Source organism: Mirounga angustirostris, unplaced genomic scaffold (genome assembly GCF_029215605.1).
Source record: "Mirounga angustirostris isolate CCGP_5_RB_7025 unplaced genomic scaffold, mMirAng1.0.hap1 SCAF_11, whole genome shotgun sequence".
In the NCBI taxonomy this organism is placed as follows: domain Eukaryota; kingdom Metazoa; phylum Chordata; class Mammalia; order Carnivora; family Phocidae; genus Mirounga; species Mirounga angustirostris.
The window spans coordinates 58,457,445-58,478,710 of record NW_026991719.1 but is presented as its reverse complement, the minus strand read 5'-3'; the positions used below and the strand labels follow the sequence as shown (position 1 = coordinate 58,478,710).

The 21,266-nt window shown below is 46.0% G+C and overlaps 1 protein-coding gene across 3 annotated transcripts in view; it reads left to right on the top strand.

Moving 5' to 3' along the window:
* HDAC8 (histone deacetylase 8) overlaps positions 1 to 10,271 on the top strand; it is a 214,365-nt gene extending 204,094 nt beyond the window's left edge. For all 3 annotated transcript variants that reach the window (XM_045879537.3, XM_064574252.1, XM_045879520.3), the window contains one exon: positions 9,708 to 10,271. In XM_045879537.3, coding sequence (XP_045735493.1) covers positions 9,708 to 9,730 — 23 coding nt within the window. In that variant the 3' untranslated portion in view covers positions 9,731 to 10,271. The remainder of the gene's footprint in view (positions 1 to 9,707) is intronic.
* The last annotated feature ends 10,995 nt before the right edge of the window (positions 10,272 to 21,266 follow it).

The following is a 21,266-nucleotide window of genomic DNA, read 5'->3' as shown; positions in this document are numbered from 1 at the left end:
CCCCCCCCCCAAACATGGTTGTGATGGGGCGGCAGCTGGAAAACTTCCTCTAGCCTTGGTCAAGCTAGATGGGCCTCCTCCCCATCTTAAAATCCCCATGGCCTCTAGGATAAGGCCACAACCTTCTAAGCCCTTGATGATCTGGACTCTGGCCATCTCTCCAACCTCATTGCCCCCTTCCCTGACCATCATCCTGTGCTCTGGCCACAAAAACTTTGCAGTTGCCTTTGTATATCCAGTTGTGCCTAGAACATTCTCTCCCCCTTTGCCCTTAAGGATGCTGCCTCCTCTGTGAAACCCTCCACACCCTCTTTGTATGCCCTGGGCACTCTGTACACACTGGTATTTTATCACCTTGTTATGGACTATGAGGTGTTTGTCTCCATATATGCTTTTCCCACTAGACTGAGAACTTCTTGAGGACAAGAACTATGCTTTGCTCTCCCCTGGGACCTCAGCACCCAGAACAGGGCCTAGCCCAATGTAGACAACAGTGAAGGCTGGTGAAATGAATGGACAGAGATGGGGGACCAGGTTGGGTTGAGGGAGCTGGATGGCAGGGGTCGGGGTGGGGGAGGGGACCATCCAAGATTCTCAGATACTAGAAGCAGCAGAGCAGCCTGGGCACCAGCTGTCCAAGAGCAATCCCTACAATGGTTTTTCTCAGAATGTGCCTCATGTACCTCTGTGTGAGAGACAACTTGAGATGACACAAGGATATTTTTCATTTCAATAGTTGTATTCATTTTAGTGTATGTTTTAAAATATACCAAGCAGGGGTGCCTGGGTGGCTCAGTCGGTTAAGCATCTGCCTTTGGCTCGGGTCGTGATCCCAGGGTCCTGGGATCGAGCCCCACGTCGGGCTCCCTGCTCAGCGGGGAGTCCGTTTCTTCCTCTGCCTCTGCCCCTCCCCTCCACTCATGCTCTCTCTCTCTCTCAAATAAATAAACTCTTTTAAAAAATAAAATAAAATAAAATGTACTGAGCACATCAAGTCTGTTGATGATGGTGATTACCTACTACTACTTAGGATAGATGAGACCCAAATAGATATTAAAAAATTTTTTTAAAGATTTATTTATTTATTTGAGAGAGCGAGAATGAGAGAGAGTACATGAGAGGGGGGAGGGTCAGAGGGAGAAGCAGGCTCCTTGCTGAGCAGGGAGCCCGATGCGGGACTCGATCCCGGGACTCCAGGATCATGACCTGAGCCGAAGGCGGTCGCTTAACCAACTGAGCCACCCAGGCGCCCTAGATATTAAAAATTTTTTAAGATTTTATTTATTTATTTATTTGACACAGAGAGAGAGAGAGAGCATGAGAGAGCACAAGCAGGGGGAGCGGCAGAGGGAGACTGAGAGGGAGAAACAGGCTCCCCGCACAGCAGGGAGCCCAACCCGGGGCTCCATCCCAGGACCCCGAGATCATGACCCAAGCCGAAGGCAGATGTTTAACCAACTGAGCCACCCAGGTGCCCTGTTATTAAAATTTTTAAAGTGAGTTGATATAAAGAAAAATATTGTTACTATCAATACAGATGTTAAGTAGATATGACAACATTCCTGAAATGGGTGCCCATATAATGGAAGTTTTGCAAACACTTTTCAACAGTCCTAAATTTACTTCTCTATTCCTCCATGGTGCCACTCAGCCTCCAAGGGCTCTGGGGTCACCCCAGCATTCCTCCAAACTGCTACGACACTGCTCATCTTCAGAACTCGTTTGCCACTTAGCCTGGTGGCATGGACGTTCCTTTTGTAAGCCTATGTTGGCTCACCTCAACCACATGTATAAGAGCCTTAAGAGCAATGACCAAGCTTTAAGCCTCTGTGAACTGAATAGGAAAGTGCTTTATCAGCTGCTCTATAGCTCTACAGATGTCCATTTCTTCAATGAATATTTATTGGGCACCTACCATGTGCCAGGAACTGTTGAGGGTGCACAGTAGAGTGATGAACAAGACAGACAAGAGTTCTGCCCTCATAGAGCTCGTGAAGGGATGCAGACACAATCAAATCAACACAAGATGTTTTCAGTGTGCTAAGTGCATTGAAGAAAATAAAACAGGATGATGTGACAGAAAGTTAGTGATGGCAGTGGGGGGTGGGTGTTGGCCACATAGATGGGGCAGTCATAAGGCCTCTCAGAGATAACTTTTGAATTGAGACCCAAATGATGAGAAGAGTCAGAAATGGGAATATCCAGGGACAGAGCATTCCAGGCGGAAGGAACAGCAAGTGCAAAGCGGGGGGACACCCTAAGGAGGAAAAATGATTCATGTGTTCCAGAAACACAGAGAAGCCCCATGTGGCTAGAACAGAGAAAGCAGGAGGGTGGTGGTAGGAGACAGGAGACAGACACCAGAACCTGCAGGGCTTGGCAGCTAAGTAGTTTGGGTTTGATTCCAGGTGTGATTAGCAGCCATAGAGGATTTTGAACATGGGAGTGATGTGCTCTGACCTAAGTGTTAACAAAATAGTCTGGCTGCTATATAGAAAATAGGTTGTAGGGGACAAGGATAGAAACAGGGAGACCAATTTTGAGACTATTAAAGTTTTCCATGCAAGGGGTGATAGCGGTTTGGAGTAAAGTTATAGCAGTGAAGGATGGAGGGAAGTGGGTGGACTTGAAATACACTGTAGAGGTAGAACTGACAGGACTTGCTAATGGATTGAAAGGGAGGTTGTAAATGAAGGAGGAAATACAGATGATCCCTGCTCAATGTCACAAAGAAAAGAAAGCCCAAGGGAACTGTTCCATATCTGCACTATCCAGTACAGTCACCACTAGCCACACGTGGCCATTTAAATTGAAGTTAATTAAAATTAAATAAAATTTAAAATTCACCTCCTTGGGGCGCCTGGGTGGCTCAGTCATTAAGCGTCTGCCTTCGGCTCAGGTCATGATCCCGGGGTGCTGGGATCGAGCCCCGCATCGGGCTCCCTGCTCGGCGGGGGGCCTGTTTCTCCCTCTCCCACTCCCGCTGCTTGTGTTCCCTCTCTCGCTGTGTCTCTGTCAAATAAATAAATAAAATCTTTAAAAAATAATAATAAAATAAAATTCACCTCCTCACTTGCATTAGCCATATTTCAAGTGCTCAGTAACCACATGTAACTAGTGACTACCATATTGGGCAGCATAGATATGGAACAGTTTCATCACAGCAGGAAGTTTTATTGGACAATGCTGCTCTACATTTTATTACATTTTTTTCAAGATTTATTTATTTATTTTAGAGAGAGTGCATGAGCGGGGGGAGGGGCAGAGGGAGAGAGAGAGGGGGGAAGCAGACTCCCCACTAAGCAGGGAGCCCAACACAGGGCTCAATCCCGTGACCCCATGATCATGACCTGAGCTGAAACCAGCAGTCGGACATTCAACTGACTGAGCCACCCAGGCGCCCCGCTGCTCTACATTTTAAAAAGTAAAGAATACAAGAATAAAAAGACAAGCTACAGACTGTGAGAAATATTTGCAAAACACATAACTAATAAAGGACTGGTATCCAAAATATACAAAGAACTCTTAAAACTCAACAATAAGAAAACAACAACCCGATTAACAAATGGGCCAAAGACCTTAACAGACACCTCACCAGAGAAGATAGACAAATGGCAGATAAGTGTATGAAAATATGCTCCCTATCCTGTCACTAAGGAATTACAAATTAAAACAATGAGATACCACGATATGTCTATTAGAATACCTAAAAACCAAAACACTGACAACACCAAATGCTGGCAAGGATTTGGGACAACCGGAAGTCTCATTCATTGCTGGTGGGAATGCAAAATGATACAGCCACTTTGGAAGACAAGTGGCAGTTTCTTCCAAAGTTTTAGCATACAATCCAGCAGTTGCACTCCTTGCTATTTACTCAAATAAGTTGAAAACTCATGTCCACCCAAAAACCTGCATATGAATATTTAGGGCCACTTTATTCATAATTGCCAAAACTTAGAAGCGACCAAGATGTCCTTCAGTAGATAAATGGATAAACAAACTGTGGTGTATCCAGACAATGGGATATTTTTCAGCGCGAAAAACAAATGAACACTCAAGCTACAAAAAGACGTGGAGGAAACTTAAGTGCATATTGCTAAGTGAAGGAAGACAGTCTGTAAAGGCTGCATATCCTATGAGGCCAACCATATGACATTCTCGAACAGGCAAAACTAGAGAGACAGGTCAGTGGGTGCCAGGGCTTTGAGGAAAGGAAGGGAGGCACGAATAGGTGCAGCACGGGATTTGCAGGGCAGTGAAGCTATTCTGTATGATACTGTAATGGTGAATACATAACATTATACACTTGTCAAAACTCATAGAATTGTACAACACCAAGAGTGAACCGTAATGTAAACTCTGGATTTTACTTAATAATTGTGTGTCCATATTCATTTGTCACCTATAACAAATGTACCGTGCTAATGCAAAATGTTGATGGGGGCGGTGGGGGGACACTGCCTGCCAGGGGAGGCAAGAGGCAGGAGGATATGAGAACTCTTGGTACTTTCTGCTCAGTTTTTCTGTAAACCTAAAGCTGCTCTAAAAATAAAGTCTATTAACTCAAAAAAAAAAAAAAAAAAAAGGACTAAAGAGAGCGTTCACCAGCACCTAGTGCCTGGCAAAGAATAGATACTCCATAAATGTTTATTGAATAAATGCATGAACAAATGAGTCTGTCAGTCAATGAATCAATAGAACCTAGGCCTCCTGAGTCCCAATTCAGTACTCCTTCTTATACAATAGAGGTAGGATGATGATATAATGTATTGTCCAAACCACGATATTTGAGGATGAAGTGGGGTGCTGTAGGTGTAAGTTAGAACTGTCCCGGAGCTAACCCAGAGATCACAAACCCAGAGCCTGTGGGCCACATCTTGCCTCCAAAATTGTTTTATTTGGCCTCACATATTGATATCTTAAAAATTGTAGAGCAATTGTCCACATTTAACACTGTGGAAACTTTGCATACAAATGGAAACGTCTGCCTTCTCTTGGAAAATGGAAAGATCTGGTCACACTGGGCCCACCTTCCTGCATAGTAGTCCATGTCTGGGACTGGGTCACAGCTGCCCTTTTCATGAATATGTGCCATCCTCTTTGCCACAAGCCCCACCGTTCCCTCTTGTATATCCTACCCTAGCCAAGTGTGAATTTCCATTTGTCCATCTCACTTACACTGCTTTGGTTTTGTTTTCTTTTGTAATAGAATTAAGAAAAAAAGGGAACTATTTCTTATACTCATGTCATGACTCAAAATAAGAAAAAAGAACAAAGGCTCAAGAAGGCTCCATACGTCTTGCCCCCAATCAGCTTGACTCACATACAGTGCATTCTTGGCCTCTATAAGCATTTGTGTTTTCCTCCTCTGGTCTGTACTCTGTGTCTCCCCAGGTCCCAGACCATGCTGGCCTTTAGAATTTTCTCAGGCTGCCACCCACTGTTGGAAAAGCTAGACGTGAGGGGGAAACAATGGGCATTATTTAAGCTTACATTGTTATTGTTACCCAAACTCAATATTGCTCATCATCAACTTTGGGCGGAAATTATTTTTGTTGTTTTTCTTAATTGCCTCCAAATGTCACTGGAGAGCGAGACAGAGCAGCAGAGGGTACAGCACCCACCTTTCCTTTCTGTGAACACGTGTTGTTGGAATACTTGGACATGGAAATTTGTTTCTCCGTCCAGTCACTCTTTCATCATCAAGCTCTGGCTACACTTAGAGTTGGAAGGACCCCTGGCTTCAGCATCAGGATCCCCTGTGGGATTTCCTCAGCAGGGGCAATGTATCGTTGCAAATGCCCACATGGAGATGGGAAAGTATGGATGGGGCACACTTAAGCTAAGGTGTTGGACTTCATTTGTAGGTAGTGAGGAGCTGCTGAAGGATTTTTGGAGCAGGGGAGGCATGTGATCACAGCTAGCGAGTGAAGAGGCTATTGCAGTGACCCAAGTGATGAGAGATGTGACTAAGTTCGAGAGAGTGGAACAGAAAGGAGAGGACAGAGCTGTGAGGCATCTTGAGGTTAGGCTTGGCAACTCATTAGATGTGGAGGAGGCTTGAACTAAGAGATGAAGAATCAAAGATGGTCCAGAGATGATGAGCTTCAGGCTTTAAAACACCAAAAACATGATCCACAAATTAACTTTTGTTTTGCAAGAGTTAAGAGAATGATGGGACACCTGGGTGGCTTAGTCAGTTAAGCATCTGCCTTCGGCTCAGGTCATGATCCTGGGGTCCTGGGATTGAGCCCCACATCGGGCTCCCTGCTCGGCGGGGAGCCTGCTTCTCCCTCTGCCTGCCGCTCCCCCTGCTTGTGTGCACTCTCTCTCTCTGGCAAATAAATAAATATTTTTTTAAAAAAAGGAAATAAGGGCGCCTGGGTGGCTCAGTTGGTTAAGCGACTGCCTTCGGCTTCAGGTCATGATCCTGGAGTCCCGGGATCGAGTCCCGCATCGGGCTCCCTGCTCAGCAGGGGGTCTGCTTCTCCCTCTGACCCTCTTCCCTCTTGTGCTGTCTCTCACTCTCTCTCTCAAATAAATAAAATCTTTAAAAAAAAAAATAAATAAAATAAAAAATAAAAATAAAAATAAAAAAAATAAAAAAAGGAAATAAGAGTTAAGAGAATGAAAAGACAAGTTACATATTGAGATAAAATATTTGCAAATCATATATCTAACAACAGCTTTGTATCTGGAATATATAAAGAACTCTCCAAACTCAACAGTAAAAAAAAAAAAAATCCAGTTAGCAAAAGACAGGAGGAGGATATATCAGAGGGCAAATAAGCGCATGAAAAGATGTCCAACATCATTAGCCATTAGGAAAATGCAAACGGAGACCACAGTGAGAGATCTCTACACACCTACAGAAATGGCCAAAATAAAAACGAGTGACACCACCAAATGCTGACAAAAAACGGGGCGCCAGGTGGCACAGTGGGTTAAGCAGCCGACTATTGGTTTCAGCTCAGGTCATGATCTCAGGGTCCTGGGATCGAGCCCTGGGTCATTGGGCTCTGCACTCAGTGGGGCGTCTGCTTGTGGGTTCTCCCTCTCTCCCTCTGCTTCTGCCCCTCCTCCGGCTCATGCTCTCTGTCTCTGTCTCTCTCTCAAATAAATACTCTTTAAAAAAAAAAAAAAAGGAAAAAAATGCTGAGAAACTAGATCCCTCATACATTGCTGGTGGAAATGCAAAGTGGTATGACCGCTCCGGGAAACAGTTTGACAGTTTTCAAACCAAACATGCAACTACCATATAATCCGGCAACTGCACCTTTGGGCATTTATCCCAGAGAAATGAAAGCTATGTTCACACAAAAACTTGTACATGGATGTTCATAGCAGCTTTCTGTGTAATGGCCCCAAACTGGAAACAAGCCAGATGCCCTTCAGTGCATGAATGGTTAAGCACACTCTGGTGCATCCAGACCATGGAATCCTACTCTGTAGTAAAAAGGAACCAACTTAACATACGACAACTTGGATGGATCTTCAGGGCAGTATGCTGAGTGAAGAAAACCAGTCTTGACAAAAGGTTATATACAAAATTATAGAACTGGAGACCAGATTAATGATTGTCAAGGGTTAGGGATTAGAGGGGAATTACTGTAACAAAATAGCAGGAGGGAGATCTTTATGGTGATGGATGAAGTTCTGTATCTTCTTGTGGTGGGGATCACACAAATCTACATGTGCTAAAACTGCAGGGAGCTATACACTTACAGACACAGACACATACACACACAAACACAAGTGTGTGTAAAACTGATGAAATCTGAATGTGGTCTGTGATGTTGTACCAATGTCAATTTCCTGGGTTTGATGTCAAATAATCATTATGAAAGATGTTGCCCCTTGGAGAAACTTGATGAAGGGTACCTCTTGACATTGTTTTGCAACTTCATATAAATCTATAATAATTTAAAAATTAAAAAGTGAAGTACCTCCCCAAGAAAGGAACAAACGATTGATATACCTAAAAGCTTGCACAACACATGCAGGCATTGCACTGCATGAAAGAAGTCAGTCACAAAAGGTTATACACTTTTTTTTTATTCCGTTCATATGACTTTCTCAAAAAGGCAACACTTACAGTGATGAGAATAGATCAGTGATTGCCAGGTGGTACGAGGTGAAGGAGAGGATGTGACTGCCAAGGGATAGCACAAGGAATTTTGGAGGGTAATGGGACTGTTCTGTGTCAGGAATCCATACATGTGTTAAAAATCATAGACCTGGGCGCCTGGGTGGCTCAGTCGTTAAGCATCTGCCTTTGGCTCAGGTCCTGGGATCGAGCCCCGAGTCAGACTCCCTGCTCAGCGGGAAGCCTGCTTCTCCCTCTCCCACTCCCCCTGCTTGTGTTCCCTCTCTCACTGTGTCTCTCTCTGTCAAATAAATAAAATCTTTAAAAAGAAAAGGTAAAAAAAATCATAGACCTGCACATACAAATCAATTTTCCTGCGTGTTAATTTAAAATTAAAACGAAAACTAGAGAGCCACCTGGCTGGCTCAGTCAAAAAAACATACAACTCTTGATCTCAGGGTCCTGAGTTCAAGCCCCATGTTGGGTGTAAGATTACTAAAAAAATAAACTTTATTCCTTTTTTTTAAGATTTTATTTATTTATTTGACAGAGAGAGACACAGTGAGAGAGGGAACACAAGCAGGGGGAGTGGGAGAGGGAGAAGCAGGCTTCCCACCAAGCAGGGAGCCCGATGGAGGGCTCGATCCCAGGACCCCGGGATCATGACCTGAGCCAAAGGCAGATGCTTAATGACTAAGCCACCCAGGCGCCCCAATAAACATTCCTAAAATAAAAAAATAAACTTTAAATAAATAAATAAGACTAGATAGGCAAGTGGGTCCTGATTTGTTTTTTCCTTTCCTTCCTCCATTTATTCAGCCATTTATTGAGCACCTGCTATGGGTGAGGCACTGTGCTAGACTTTGGCAATCCGCCAAAAGTAAGACAGCCCGGGTCCCTGACCTCATGGCACACTCTTCCCTGTTTCAGAGGAGAAGTTGTCAGTAGGGTCTGGAGCCCAGTGTTTGCTTGGGGGAGTGGGGCTAGGAGAAGGCTGTAGAGAGACCAAGTGAGCAAACTTTTCATTCGTGGAGCTCAGTCCTGTAGGATTTCAGGTGCTCACTTTTCCCTAAGAGACTCTTAGGCCCGAGGGCAGGGGAAAGCCCCCCGTTCATATTCCATAGGTGGTCACAACAGAAAATGCTAGGAGGGTTGTGCCCAGCTAAGCCAGGAAGAAAGGTTGAGGGTGGGGGAAGATTTGATGCAGTTAGTGAAGTGTGAACTCTAAAACGCTGCCTGAATGTGTGTGTGTGTGTGTGTGTGTTCGCACATGCGAGCGAGTGGCTTAAAATAATCATTTGTGTAGCTCAGGACTCTGTAGATTGGCAGTTGGGCTGGGCTCCGCTGGGCGGTTCTTCTGCCGGCTTTGGCGGGCTGCCAAAGGCCTCACTCACTTGGCGGGTGGGTAACCGCTGGTTGCCAGGGTGACTGAGCCATATGTCTCTCACCATCCAGCAGCCTAGCCTGGGCTTGTTCATATGTTGGGGTGTCTGGGTTCCCAAGAGCAGCAAAAGAACAAGCCCCAAAATGCGAGTGCTTTAAAAAAAACAAACAGCTTTATTGAGGTATAATCCACACATTACCTGAATTTGAATTTTGTTTTCTGTCCTGTTTGCAGGGAATCTGAAGCATGTGGTCTAGTTGACAAAAAGAGATCATGTTTCCAGGGCCAAGGAGCAGTGCCGGTAATGAAGACAGCGTGTTTATGCGAGCAGCGTGTGGAATTTGTGACTGCAGGGGAGATTTGGAAGAAATTACTTCCTGAAAATTTCCAAGGGGCACCAAGTAGCAGCTGGCCTCCTGGGGTGAGGCAGGCAGGCACCCCAGAGGCCTCAACTAGGCCTAGGGGAAGAGAGAGATTTCCAGCATTTAAAGTGTTTATTTTTAAAAAACACACAAATGCCGTTTTTAATCTTTGAAAATTATTTTTAAGCAAGTCGGGGAGGGGGCATTTTTATTTTCTTAAAGGAGACATCAGACGCTGGAGAAAAGCGCGGAGCTTTGGTCACTGGTTTGCGGGGTGGGGGGAGCCAGGAGGCAGGGTTTGGGCCTCAGGACCATCCAGATGGAGTCTTAGGGGAGGGGGACTGATCGGCAGACTGGGAGGTGGGGAGAAATCTACCTGTGTTGTTTTTAGGATTCTGGATCTATTTTGTTTTTTAATAAAATCTTTGAAAACCTACCTCTTTGTCCCATTGTCCTCATTGTACAGTGCCCCTGACAGCACTGACAGTTCTGAACATTTCCTCTCACCGAAGTGTCGAGAATAACACTGCTGCCTCCATGGAAGCTGACTCTGAGCGCTGGATCGCCCACGAACCCCCACCACCACCCCCCTTGCCCTCACGGAGGAACTAGGGTGGCCCCACCAAGTCCTGGCGACACATGGCCAAGCTCTGTCCTGTGCTGGCTCCCATCCAGGCCTCATGGGAATACAGACACTGCAACCAAGAAGAGGGTGCTCTGGCACCCTGGGGAGGAGCCATCCCCTGCCTGGGGAGCGAGTCAGGGACGGGAAGGGTAGGTGGCCTGCAGATCTAAGGAGAGGCGTTTTGATGGACAGCAAGGATATTTCCCCCACGGTGTGTAGATGATCGGCGCACTTGATGAAAACGGGATCCAGTTGGTACTGTCATCTGGGGGCGAGAGGAAGAGAAGGTGGCAAAATGGGGACAGAGACTAACCAGCGAGATGAGGAAGCAGAAGGGACAGCGAAACATTATGATCTCATCACTTGATTCCCGGAATATCTATGAGGCTCCTCCAACTACCGGGACTGGGATCTGAGACAAGGACACAGCTGCATCCTAGCCATCTAGGAACTCCCAGACAGGGCAAAGGAAGGGAAGAACCAGATCCCACCCCATTTCGCGCTCTGCTACCAATATGAATCCAGAGCTGGGGGAGCATCGAGGAAAGAGCAACTCGCCCAGCCAGGACAGCATCCCGGAGCGTTTCAAAGAGGGTGATATTTGAGCCAGGCCTCTCCTAGGGTGAGTTGTATTTCTCCAGGCCTCTGAGAGGGGGATGGGCATTCTGCAGAAGGGAGTGGAAAAAGCCTTGACCATATCCGGGATGGGAATAACCAAGCTTTTATTAAACAGCATCGGGGAGCCTGGTTGGCTGGGAATACCAGTCACTCCAAATGCCCACTATTCTAATTATACATTCTCAGCTTAAGGGCAGTTTTACTTATACCAAAAAGAAAGGGGATTAAAAAAAGAAGAGGAGGAGGGAGGCACTTAACAGGGCAGTTGGGGGTGGGGGGAGGCCAAGGAAGGCAAAATGGGAACTCCGAATTCCTAGCCTACAAGAGACCACCCAGCAGGGTTTGTTGTCTCACAGGCTTGCTTGGTCCGGCAGCAGGCTCCCCTATCCCAAGCCTTTCCAGGGGGTCCACCTCCAAAGCCGTCACCCCAAATTCCTGGAAGGCCTCACCCCCGAGAGGCAACCACCCGGGAAAGTGGTAAATGCTGGTGCTCTAGTTTCCTTTCAAAGGGAACGGACCTGAACGAAAAGGAACTTTTCCGCAGTGGACAGCGTGTGCCACCTTCTCCTCGCCGTGACTGGCGCTGCCGACTGAGCCCAGCTCTGACTGAGTGCCCCAGAGCAAGCTCAAGCACTGACCCCCTCGGGGCCTCCCAGGGGCCTCCCAGGGGCCAGGCCTGCTCCTGAGAGGGTACCACACTCACCTGATTCTTGTCGAAAAGATTAGGCCTGGGGCCCCTGGCCAGCTCAGTCGGTGAGTGAGCGTGTGACTCGTAATCTCATAATCCCGAGGTTGTGAGTTCGAGCCCCAAGTTGCGTGTAGAGATTACTTCCAAAACAAAATCTTTTTAAAAAAGAAAATAATCCCATGTATAGAACTAGGAATAGTTTTACATTTTTTAAATTAAAATCAAGGAGCGCCTGGGTGGCTCAGTCCGTTAAGCATCTGCCTTTGGCTCAGATCATGGTCCCAGGGTCCTGGGATCGAGCCCCCCGGGGAGCTCCCTGCTCATCGAGGCGCCTGCTTCTCCCTCTGCCCCCCCCCACTAGTGTTCTCTCTTACAATCTCTCTCTCTCTCTCTCTTTCAAATAAATAAATAAAATCTTTTAAAAATGAAAATCAAAATTGAAATACCCAAAGGTGGGCACAGCATTCACAAAGCCAGCAAGACAGATTGAGTTGCTGCCTACAGTCTACAGTCATCAAATTGTACACATTGTTTAAAAGATCCCTTATTTATTCATTTGAGACACACAGAGAGAGAGAGAGAGCACAAGCAAGGGGAGAGGCAGAGGGAGAGGGAGAAGCAGACTCACTGCCGAGCTGGGAGCCCGATGCGGGGCTTGATCCCAGGACCCTGGGATCATGACCTGAGCCGAAGGCAGACGCCCAAACGTCTGAGCAACCCAGGCGCCCCCCAAATTGTACACATTTAATATGTGCCGCTTTTGGTATAATAATTATACCTCAGGAAAGCTGTAAAAAGAAAAAGAAAAAGAATTGCTCTGCTGAGAATTATCATAAGTGCCTAAGGGTAAAAAAGACTTGAAGGAAATACACTAAAATATTTACCAAAGTGGGCTTCTGTGGAGGAGGAAGGTGTAAGGATTGGTTTCATTTTTGTTCCTTCTCCTTTTCAATATTTTCCATATTTTCTCTCATCAGCACATTCTAGTTTTATAATTGAAAAAATAAACTTTAAAAAAAAAAAAGAGGGGCGCCTGGGTGGCTCAGTCGTTAAGCGTCTGCCTTTGGCTCAGGTCATGATCCCAGGGTCCTGGGATCGAGCCCCGCATCGGGCTCCCTGCTCGGCGGGAGGTCTGCTTCTCCCTCTCCCATTCCCCCTGCTTGTGTTCCCTCCCTTTGTCAGATAAATAAATAAAATCTTAAAAAAAAAATAAAATAGGGGCGCCTGGGTGGCTCAATTGTTGAGCGTCTGCCTTCAGCTCGGGTCATGGTCCCAGGGTCCTGGGATCGAGCCCCGCATCGGGCTCCCTGCTCGGCGGGAGGCCTGCTTCTCCCTCTTCCACTCCCCCTGCTTGTGTTCCCTCTCTCGCTGTGTCTCTCTCTGTCACATATATTAAATTTAAATAAATAAAATCTTTAAAAAAATAAAATAAAATAAAAACATTAAAAAAAAGAATTGATCTGCAGGGAAAGTTACAGATCAAAGTAAATTCAAGACACCCACTGAGGAATAGTTTGTGCTCAGGCCCCGGGGCTGTTCTAACCACCCAGGAGGTTCTGAGCTAGCAAGGAAGAGCGGCCAGGCTGGAGGGCTCCCGATTTACAATTCACTAGGCCAGAGAGGGTCTTTTTTAGGTTTGGTGGCTTGAAGGCGGGGCAGCTTTGTACCCGGTGTGAGCTTACCTTCCCTTCAGGAACTGCCCACAAGGAGCGGTCATAATAACCATAATAATAATGCAAAGCAAGCATCGGAATCGGCCCCATTTTACAGATCGCTCTCTTTTCTGCTCTGTTCCTCTCCACCCCGCCAGTGGCTGTTATCATCCCCACTTTCTAGATTAGCAAACTGAGGCTACAAACTGTGAAGTAACTCACCCGGTTTTAAGTGGCAGAGCCAGGAAGCAAGCCCGGCTGGAACTGCGAATTCCCTTACTTTTTTTTTTTTTTTCCCCACTGCCCCACACCTAGTGCAACCGAAATATTTTTAAACTGTGACTTGGGAGTAAACAACTTTCTTCTTGCTTCCAAAGTCCAGGCTGGACCAAGCCCCACACTGCTCCCTGGCCCTCCCCACACAAGGACATTAGTTGTGTGCTTTTCAGCAAGTTACTCGACTGGCTTCTGGGTCTGTTTCCTTGCCCGGAAAGTGGGGCAAAGAATTCCTACAGCGCCTGGGCCATCGTGAGTGCTTGGTCAATTATCGCAGATGGAAGGACTTTGCAAAGTCTCCAAAGCGTTGTGTGTGGGGGTCTGCCATGAAAATGGGCCTGGAAACTGAGGCAAACCCAGTGCTCCCAGGATCCCCGCGGGCCTCCACCATCTCCAAGGCACGCACAGGGGCCAGAGAGACGAGACAGAAGAGTGTATCGTCTGTGTCCACAACTCAAGGGTTAAGAAAAGAACCATTTAAAGAAAGAAATTATATATATATATGTATGTATGTATATATATGTATGTATGTATTGGATATGCCTATATTTGCATAAAACATCTTTGGAAAGATACACAAGAAACTGGGGCACCTCAGTTGCCTCCAGGCAGGGAAACCAGGTGGCCGGGGAACGAGAGAGACTTGCACTGTGTCCCTTTTTGTACCTTTTGATTTTTGAACCATGTGAATGCATTACCTGGTCCAAAAAAAGTAAATAATTTTTTTTTAAAACCCAACGGAAAAATCCCAAGCCAGTTTCCCTTTGCGGGGGGGGGGGGGGGGGGCTCTGCATCTGCTGTACTCATTGTGAGCTGTCACAGAGAGAGCACTATATTTCCAATTCTATATTTAAAAGACTCTAAGGCCGAAAGGCTTCTTTATAAGAAAATCAAATATTGTCATTCAAAAAAAAAAAGGAGGAAGAAGGAGGAAGAAGAGGAGGACAAGGAGAAGGAAGGGCAAGAAGGAAAGCAAACAGCCATCTAGACCGCGCAGGAAAGCAAACAGCCATCTAGACCGCGCAGGTTTTGACATCTCTAAGACCCGGCCCCGAAGGCTCCAGCAGCTCCTTCTCCCCAGCCTTTGCTCAGGACCAGTCTCCAAACCTCCTGCTCAGTGCTGGGCCCCCAAGCTCACCTGGCCTCGCCTTCCCCTTCAGAGCGCCTGCGTTTAAGTCCCCTCCCCGTCCCTCACGGGCTCTGTGACATTGGCCAAGTAACTCACCGCCTCTGAGCCTTATCTCCTCATCTATCAAATGGGGATAATACCTGTGCCTACAGCATGGGGAGGTTTCAAGGGATCAAAGAGATAATGAAGGAAAAGCACGTGGTAGAGCACGTATTAGATATCAGTAGTAGACACTGTTTCTGCCCTGAAGGTGAACCCAGTCTGGGTAGGAAATTTTCCTGAAATTCCCTGGCTGTAGGAATTATAAGGAAATAGGATGCAAATTTGTGTGGCTAGGCATTTGCACATTCTTCTGGGGCGAGGAACCATAGCTCATTTTCAGATTCTCGACACTCAAGGGTTGTTTTTTTTTAAGATTCTATTTATTTAATTTGAGAGAGAGAGAGAGCTTGCAGGCGCGCGTGAGCAGGGGGAGGGGCAGAGGGAGAGAGAGCGTCCCAAGCAGACCCTGTGCTGACTATGGAGCGCGACGCGGGGCTCCATCCCACGACCCCAGGACCACGACCCAGAGACCACGACCTGAGCTGAAATCCAGAGTCGGGAACCTCACGGGCTGAGCCATCCAGACGCCCCACTCAAGGGAGGTTTCTATGATTCCTCAAAAGGATGAGATCTACAGATGCAGAGGTAAAGACCGACATAAATAGAGCCTTTCAAGACAGGGGCCCTTCACCTCAGGGTCTCTGCCCACGCCCGTCCTTCTGCCTGGAATGCCCAGATCTTCCCCAGACTGGCTCCCCCTCGTTCCGTTCTCAGCCACATGTCCCTACCTCAGTAAAAGACACCAGTCACCTCATCTAGTGTAGCCGCCTTGCCCTCTCTATTAAAAAAAAAAAAATTATTTTTATACCATTTATCATTATCTTACTCATTTTTTAATTTATTCCTACACACACACACACACTAGGAGGGTGGGAACTTTGGCAGTTTCATTGCTGTAGCCCCAGTGTCCGGCATGGTACCATGGTAATTCTCAATACACACCTCTGGAATGGGGGAACGATGTACTAAGACAGAGCAGCGCCTTTTATCCTGGGTATCATGCGACATGGAGGAGAGAGAGGCGATCCAGACTGTGGCAATCATGAAGGCCACAGAGACGTGATGACACTCAAGCCGATCTAAGGCTAGGCCCCGGGGGCAGGCATTCCAGGAAACGGCACATAAAGTGACAAGCACTTTAGTGTTGTTGGAACACAGAATATTAGGCTAGTATTGGAGCAAACCAATTGTAAAAAGGTATCTTTAAGACAACAGGAGAGGGGTGCCTGGGTGGCTCAGGCGTTAAGCGTCTGCCTTCAGCTCAGGTCATGATCCCGGGGTCCTGGGATCGAGCCCCACATCGGGCTCCCTGCTTAGTGGGGAGTCTGCTTCTCCCTCTGCTTCTGCTGCTCCCCCTGCTTGTGCTCTCTCTCGCTGTCTCTCCTGCTCTCTGTCAAATAAGTAAACTCTTTTTAAAAATCTATTTAAAAAAAGACAATAGGAGAAATTTGGACATGGACTAGGTGATGTTAAGAAATTACTCATAAATCAAAACCACAATGAACTATCACCTCATGTCAGTCAAAATGGCAAGTATCAAAAAGACAAGAAATAAGTGTTGGGGAGGATATTTATATTTTTAAAACAGGGAACCCTCATGCACTGTGGGTGGGAATGTTCACTGGTGCAGCCAGTGTGGAAAACAGTATGGTGGTTCCTCGAAAAAATTAAAAATAGAAATATTATATGACCCAGTAATTCCACTACTGGGTATTTACCCAAAGAAAACAGAAACATTAATTTGAAAAGACACGTGCGCCCCTGTGCTCATTGTAGCATTAGTCACAATAGCCAAGCTATGGAAGCAGCCCAGAGCGTCCACTGATAGATGAATGGATAAACATGTGGTATATATGTACAATGGAACAGTACTCAGCAATAAAAAAGAATGAGATCTTGCCATTTGCCACTACCTGGATGGGCCTCGAGGGTATTGGGTTGAGTGAAATAAGTCAGAGAAGGGCAAATACCATATGATCTCCCTTATATGCGGGATCTAAACAAACAAACAAAGGAAAAACAGAAACAGTCTCATAGATACAGAGAACAAACTGGTGGTTGCCAGGGTGGAAAAGGGTGAGGGGATGGGTGAAATAGGTGAAGGGGATGAAGAGGTACAAACTTCCAGTTATAAAATAAGTCACAGAGATGAAAAGCACAGCCTAGGGAATAGAGTCAATGATATTGTCATAACATCGTACGGTGGCAGATGGTAACTGCCCTTCTTATGGTGAGCATTGAGTAATGTATAGAATCGTCGAATCGCTATGTTGCACACCTGAAACTAATATAACATTGTATGTCAACTGTATTTCAATAATAAAGATTTTTTTAAGAGAGAGAGTCCTGTAAAAGAGAAATTATTGATGATCTTGTTAAGTACGATAACAGCATGGTACTTATATATTTATTTAAGTCCTCATCTGTTAGAGATTCACAGTGGAGTATTTGCAGGTAAAAGAATATATCTGCGGCTTATTTAAAAATACTCCAAAAGGGGGAAATGTATGCGCGTACAGCAGTGAGTGGTGGGTGGAAAGGAATAAAACAAACTTTGAAAACTGTTGATAATTGTCGAAGTTGATTTAATGGACACATGGAGATTGAATACACTATTCTCTCTGCTTTCGTGTGTTTTTGAATTTCTATAATAAAAAGGTGAGATCGGCATTAGCGAGTGAAAGGAAGTAAAATATCAGGAGCCAGCTCATAAAGGGGCTCCTGTGCCGGGCGGGGGAGGCTGGACTAGAACCTGCGGGTAAGGGAGCCATCAGAGAGTTTTAAGCTAGAGTGGCCTGATCAGATTTGCGTGTTAAAAAGATCACGCTAGCTGCTGGGACAAGAGAAACGAGCCCACTGAGGTCCTGCTCCAGAGTGGCTACCTACGAGAAGCCTCTGTTTACCTCAGTTGGAGTCCTAAAGCCTTCCTCCCTTGACCCACAGTGCCTTTCTTCTTACCATTTACTTGGTGAGAAAGAGAATGGGAGTGTGTGTGTGTGTGTGTGTGTCTGTGTGTCTGTGTGTGTGTGTGTGATGGAAAAGCAAACAAACAGGGGCACTGGGTGGCTCAGTCGGTTAAGCATCTGCCTTCGGCTCAGGTCATGATCCCAGGGTCCTGGGATCGAGTTCCGCATCGGGCTCCCTGGTCAGTGGGGAGCCTGCTTCTCCCTCTGCTTCTGCTGCTCCCCCTGCTTGTGCTCTCTCCCTCTCTCTCTCTCTCAAATAAATAAATAAAATCTTTTTTTAAAAAAACAAAACTACTAGAGCTAATAGACAAATTCAGCAAAAGTACAGGGTACAAGTTTAACAGACCAAAATCAGCTGTGTTTCTATATCAGTGAACAATCTGAAAAGGAAATGACGGAAACAATTCTATTCACAATAGCATCCAAAAGAATAAAATACTTAGGAAAGACTTGTATACCAAAGCCTGAAAAACGTTGTTAAAAGAAATTAAAGAAGGGGCGCCTGGGTGGCTCAGATGGTTAAGCATCTGCCTTCGGCTCAGGTCGTGATCCCGGGGTCCTGGGATCGAGCCCCACATCGGGCTCCTGGCTCGGCCGGGAGTCTGCTTCTCCCTCTCCCTCTGCCTCTCCCACTGCTCATGCTCTCTCTCTCTCTCTGTATCTCTGTGTCTCAAATGAATAAATTAAAAAAAAAAATCTTTAAAAAAAAAAAAAGAAATTAAAGAAGACACAAAGAAATGGAAAGACACTTGTGTTCATGGATTGGAAGACTTCATTTTGCTAACGGTGTTGATACTGCCCAAAGTGATCCACAGACCCGATGCCATTCTGATGACTTTTTTGCAGAAATAGAAAAATCTATCTTGAAATTCATATGGAATCTCAAGGGACCCTGAAGCGCCAAAACGGTCTCGAAAAAGAACTAAGTTGGAGTCTTCACACTTTCTGATTTCAAAGCTTACTACAAAGCTACAGTAATCCAAACAGTGTGTTACTGGCATTGAATATAGACATATATAGATCAGTACAACAGAATTGAGAGAGGAGAAATAAACCAATGCATCTACGGCCAAATTATTTTAGACAAAGGTGCCAAGTCCATTTCCGTGGGGGAAAACAACAGTCTCTTCAACAAAGAGTACTGGGACAACTGGATTTCCAGCACAGAAGAATAAAGTGGGACACCTACAACACCTACGTCATACCAAATACAAAAATCACCTCAAAATGGATCATAGACCCATGTAAGAGCCAACACCATAAAACTCTTAAAAGAAAACACAGGGGTAAATCTTCATGAACTTGGGTTTGGCAATGGATTCCTAGGTCTGACACCAAATGCAGAAGCAACAGAAGGAAAAATAAATACATTGGACTTCATCAAAATTAAAAACTTCTGTGCTGCACAGGACATTATCAAGAAAGTGAGAAGACAACGCACAGAATAGGTGAAATATTTGCAAATCATATATCTGTTAAGGATCTAGTATCCGGAATATATGAAAAACTCAACAACAACAAAAAACATATAACCCACTCTAAAAATGGGCAAAGAACTCGATTAAGCATTTCTCCAAAGAAGATATACAAATGAACAATGCTCCACACCATTAGTCATTAGGGAAATTCAAATCAAAACCACAATGACTTGCCAGTGTTTTGCTATTTGGATGGCTGTAACAGGTTTTTAAAACAACAGAAAATAACAAAAGTCCACAAGGATTTGGAGAAAATGGAACCCTCATGCATTGCTGTGGGGAGGTAAACTGGTGCAGCCACTAGGAAAACCAGTCTGGCAGTTCTCAAGAAGTCAAACATGAAATTACCATATGAGGGGAGTCTGGCTGGCTCAGTCGGTTAAGTGCCTGCCTTCGGCTCAGGTCATGATCCCGGGGTCCTGGGATGGAGCCCCGCATCGGGCTCCCTGCTCCGCGGGAAGCCTGCTTCTCCCTCTCCCGCTCCCTCTGCTTGTGTTCCCTCCCTCGCTGTGTCTCTCTGTCAAATAAATAAATAAAAATATTTTTAAAATAAAAATAAAATAAAATAAAATAAAATAAATAAAATAAAATCTTTAAAAAAAAAAAAGAAACGTGCTGTTGGGAATCACGCTGGTAGCGTCATGGAAGACATGGGTTTACACTAGTTGGAAATGGTGATAAGGGCAGAATAAGAGCAAGAATGAGGGTTGAACTAGGGCCTGGGAATGACGTTTACGTCGTACCTACCCAAATTACAGCTGTACACTGTGGGGACAACTATCACTTCTCAAGGCCTACACCAGTCCTCTCTGGCTCGCTCCTTTGCCAGGCGGGTGGCCCCACTCGCTGCCCCTGCAGCCTCACCGCCAGGCTGGGCTGCCTCTCCAAAGGCGCCAGTCGGCTCCATGGCATGATCCTAGAAGGCTGGAGGGAGTGAAAAACCTCCAGCCTTCCAAGCCCACCCCCTCTTTCATGAGTTACTGAGCTCTCCTCTACCACCCTCCATCTGGCTTTCACGCATATATTTTTCTCCTTTGAGGAATATTCCGCAGAATCTATTTTGTGGTCCACTTCTGAGCCCATTTGGCACATCCCTGTGCCATCTCTCGCCTGCCTCTCATTCGACGTCTCTCTCCCACGTCCAGAAGCCGGCAGATATTTATTGGCGGCCTGCTAGCAGTGCACTAGGCACTGGGAACACAGACGTGAACAAAACACCAAAATCCCTATCTTCATGGACTGGGCATTCTAGCCAGCGAGACGAATAATAAATATAATACGACAAGCGGTGATCAGTGCCATGGAGAAATATAAAGCAAGGTAGATGTTGAGAGTGATGGGGTTGCTATTTTATTTATTTTACTTTATTTATTTGAGAGAGAGAGTGAGAGAGCACAAGGGAGGGTAGGAGCAGAGGGAGAGGGAGAAGCAGACTCCACACTGAGCAGGGAGCCAGACGTGGGGCTCCATCCCAGGACCCCGAGATCATGACCTGAGCTGAAGGCAGACGCCTAAACAACTGAGCCACCCAGGCGCCCCCGGGGTTGCTATTTTAGAAAGATTGCCCAGGGAAGGCCCGTTTGAGGAGGTGCCGCTGAGAAAAGACCTAAAGCAGGGAGGTGACAAGTCATATGGCTATCCAGGAAAGAGTGTTCCAGGCAGAGGGAAGAGCAAATGCAAAGAGCTGAGACAGGAACCACCTAGTCGAATCCTAGAGACAGGGAGGCCAGTGTGCCTAAAGCTGAGGGAAACAGTCTGTAGAGCAGTGGGGAGCCAAGAGACCAGTCAGCTGGCTGTGGCAATGACCTAGAGAAGAGAAGACGGTGGCTTGACCAGGAGTGGTGGCTGTGGAAGCCGTGAGGAGTGTTTTGGATCCTGGATGTATTTTAAGGAGAGC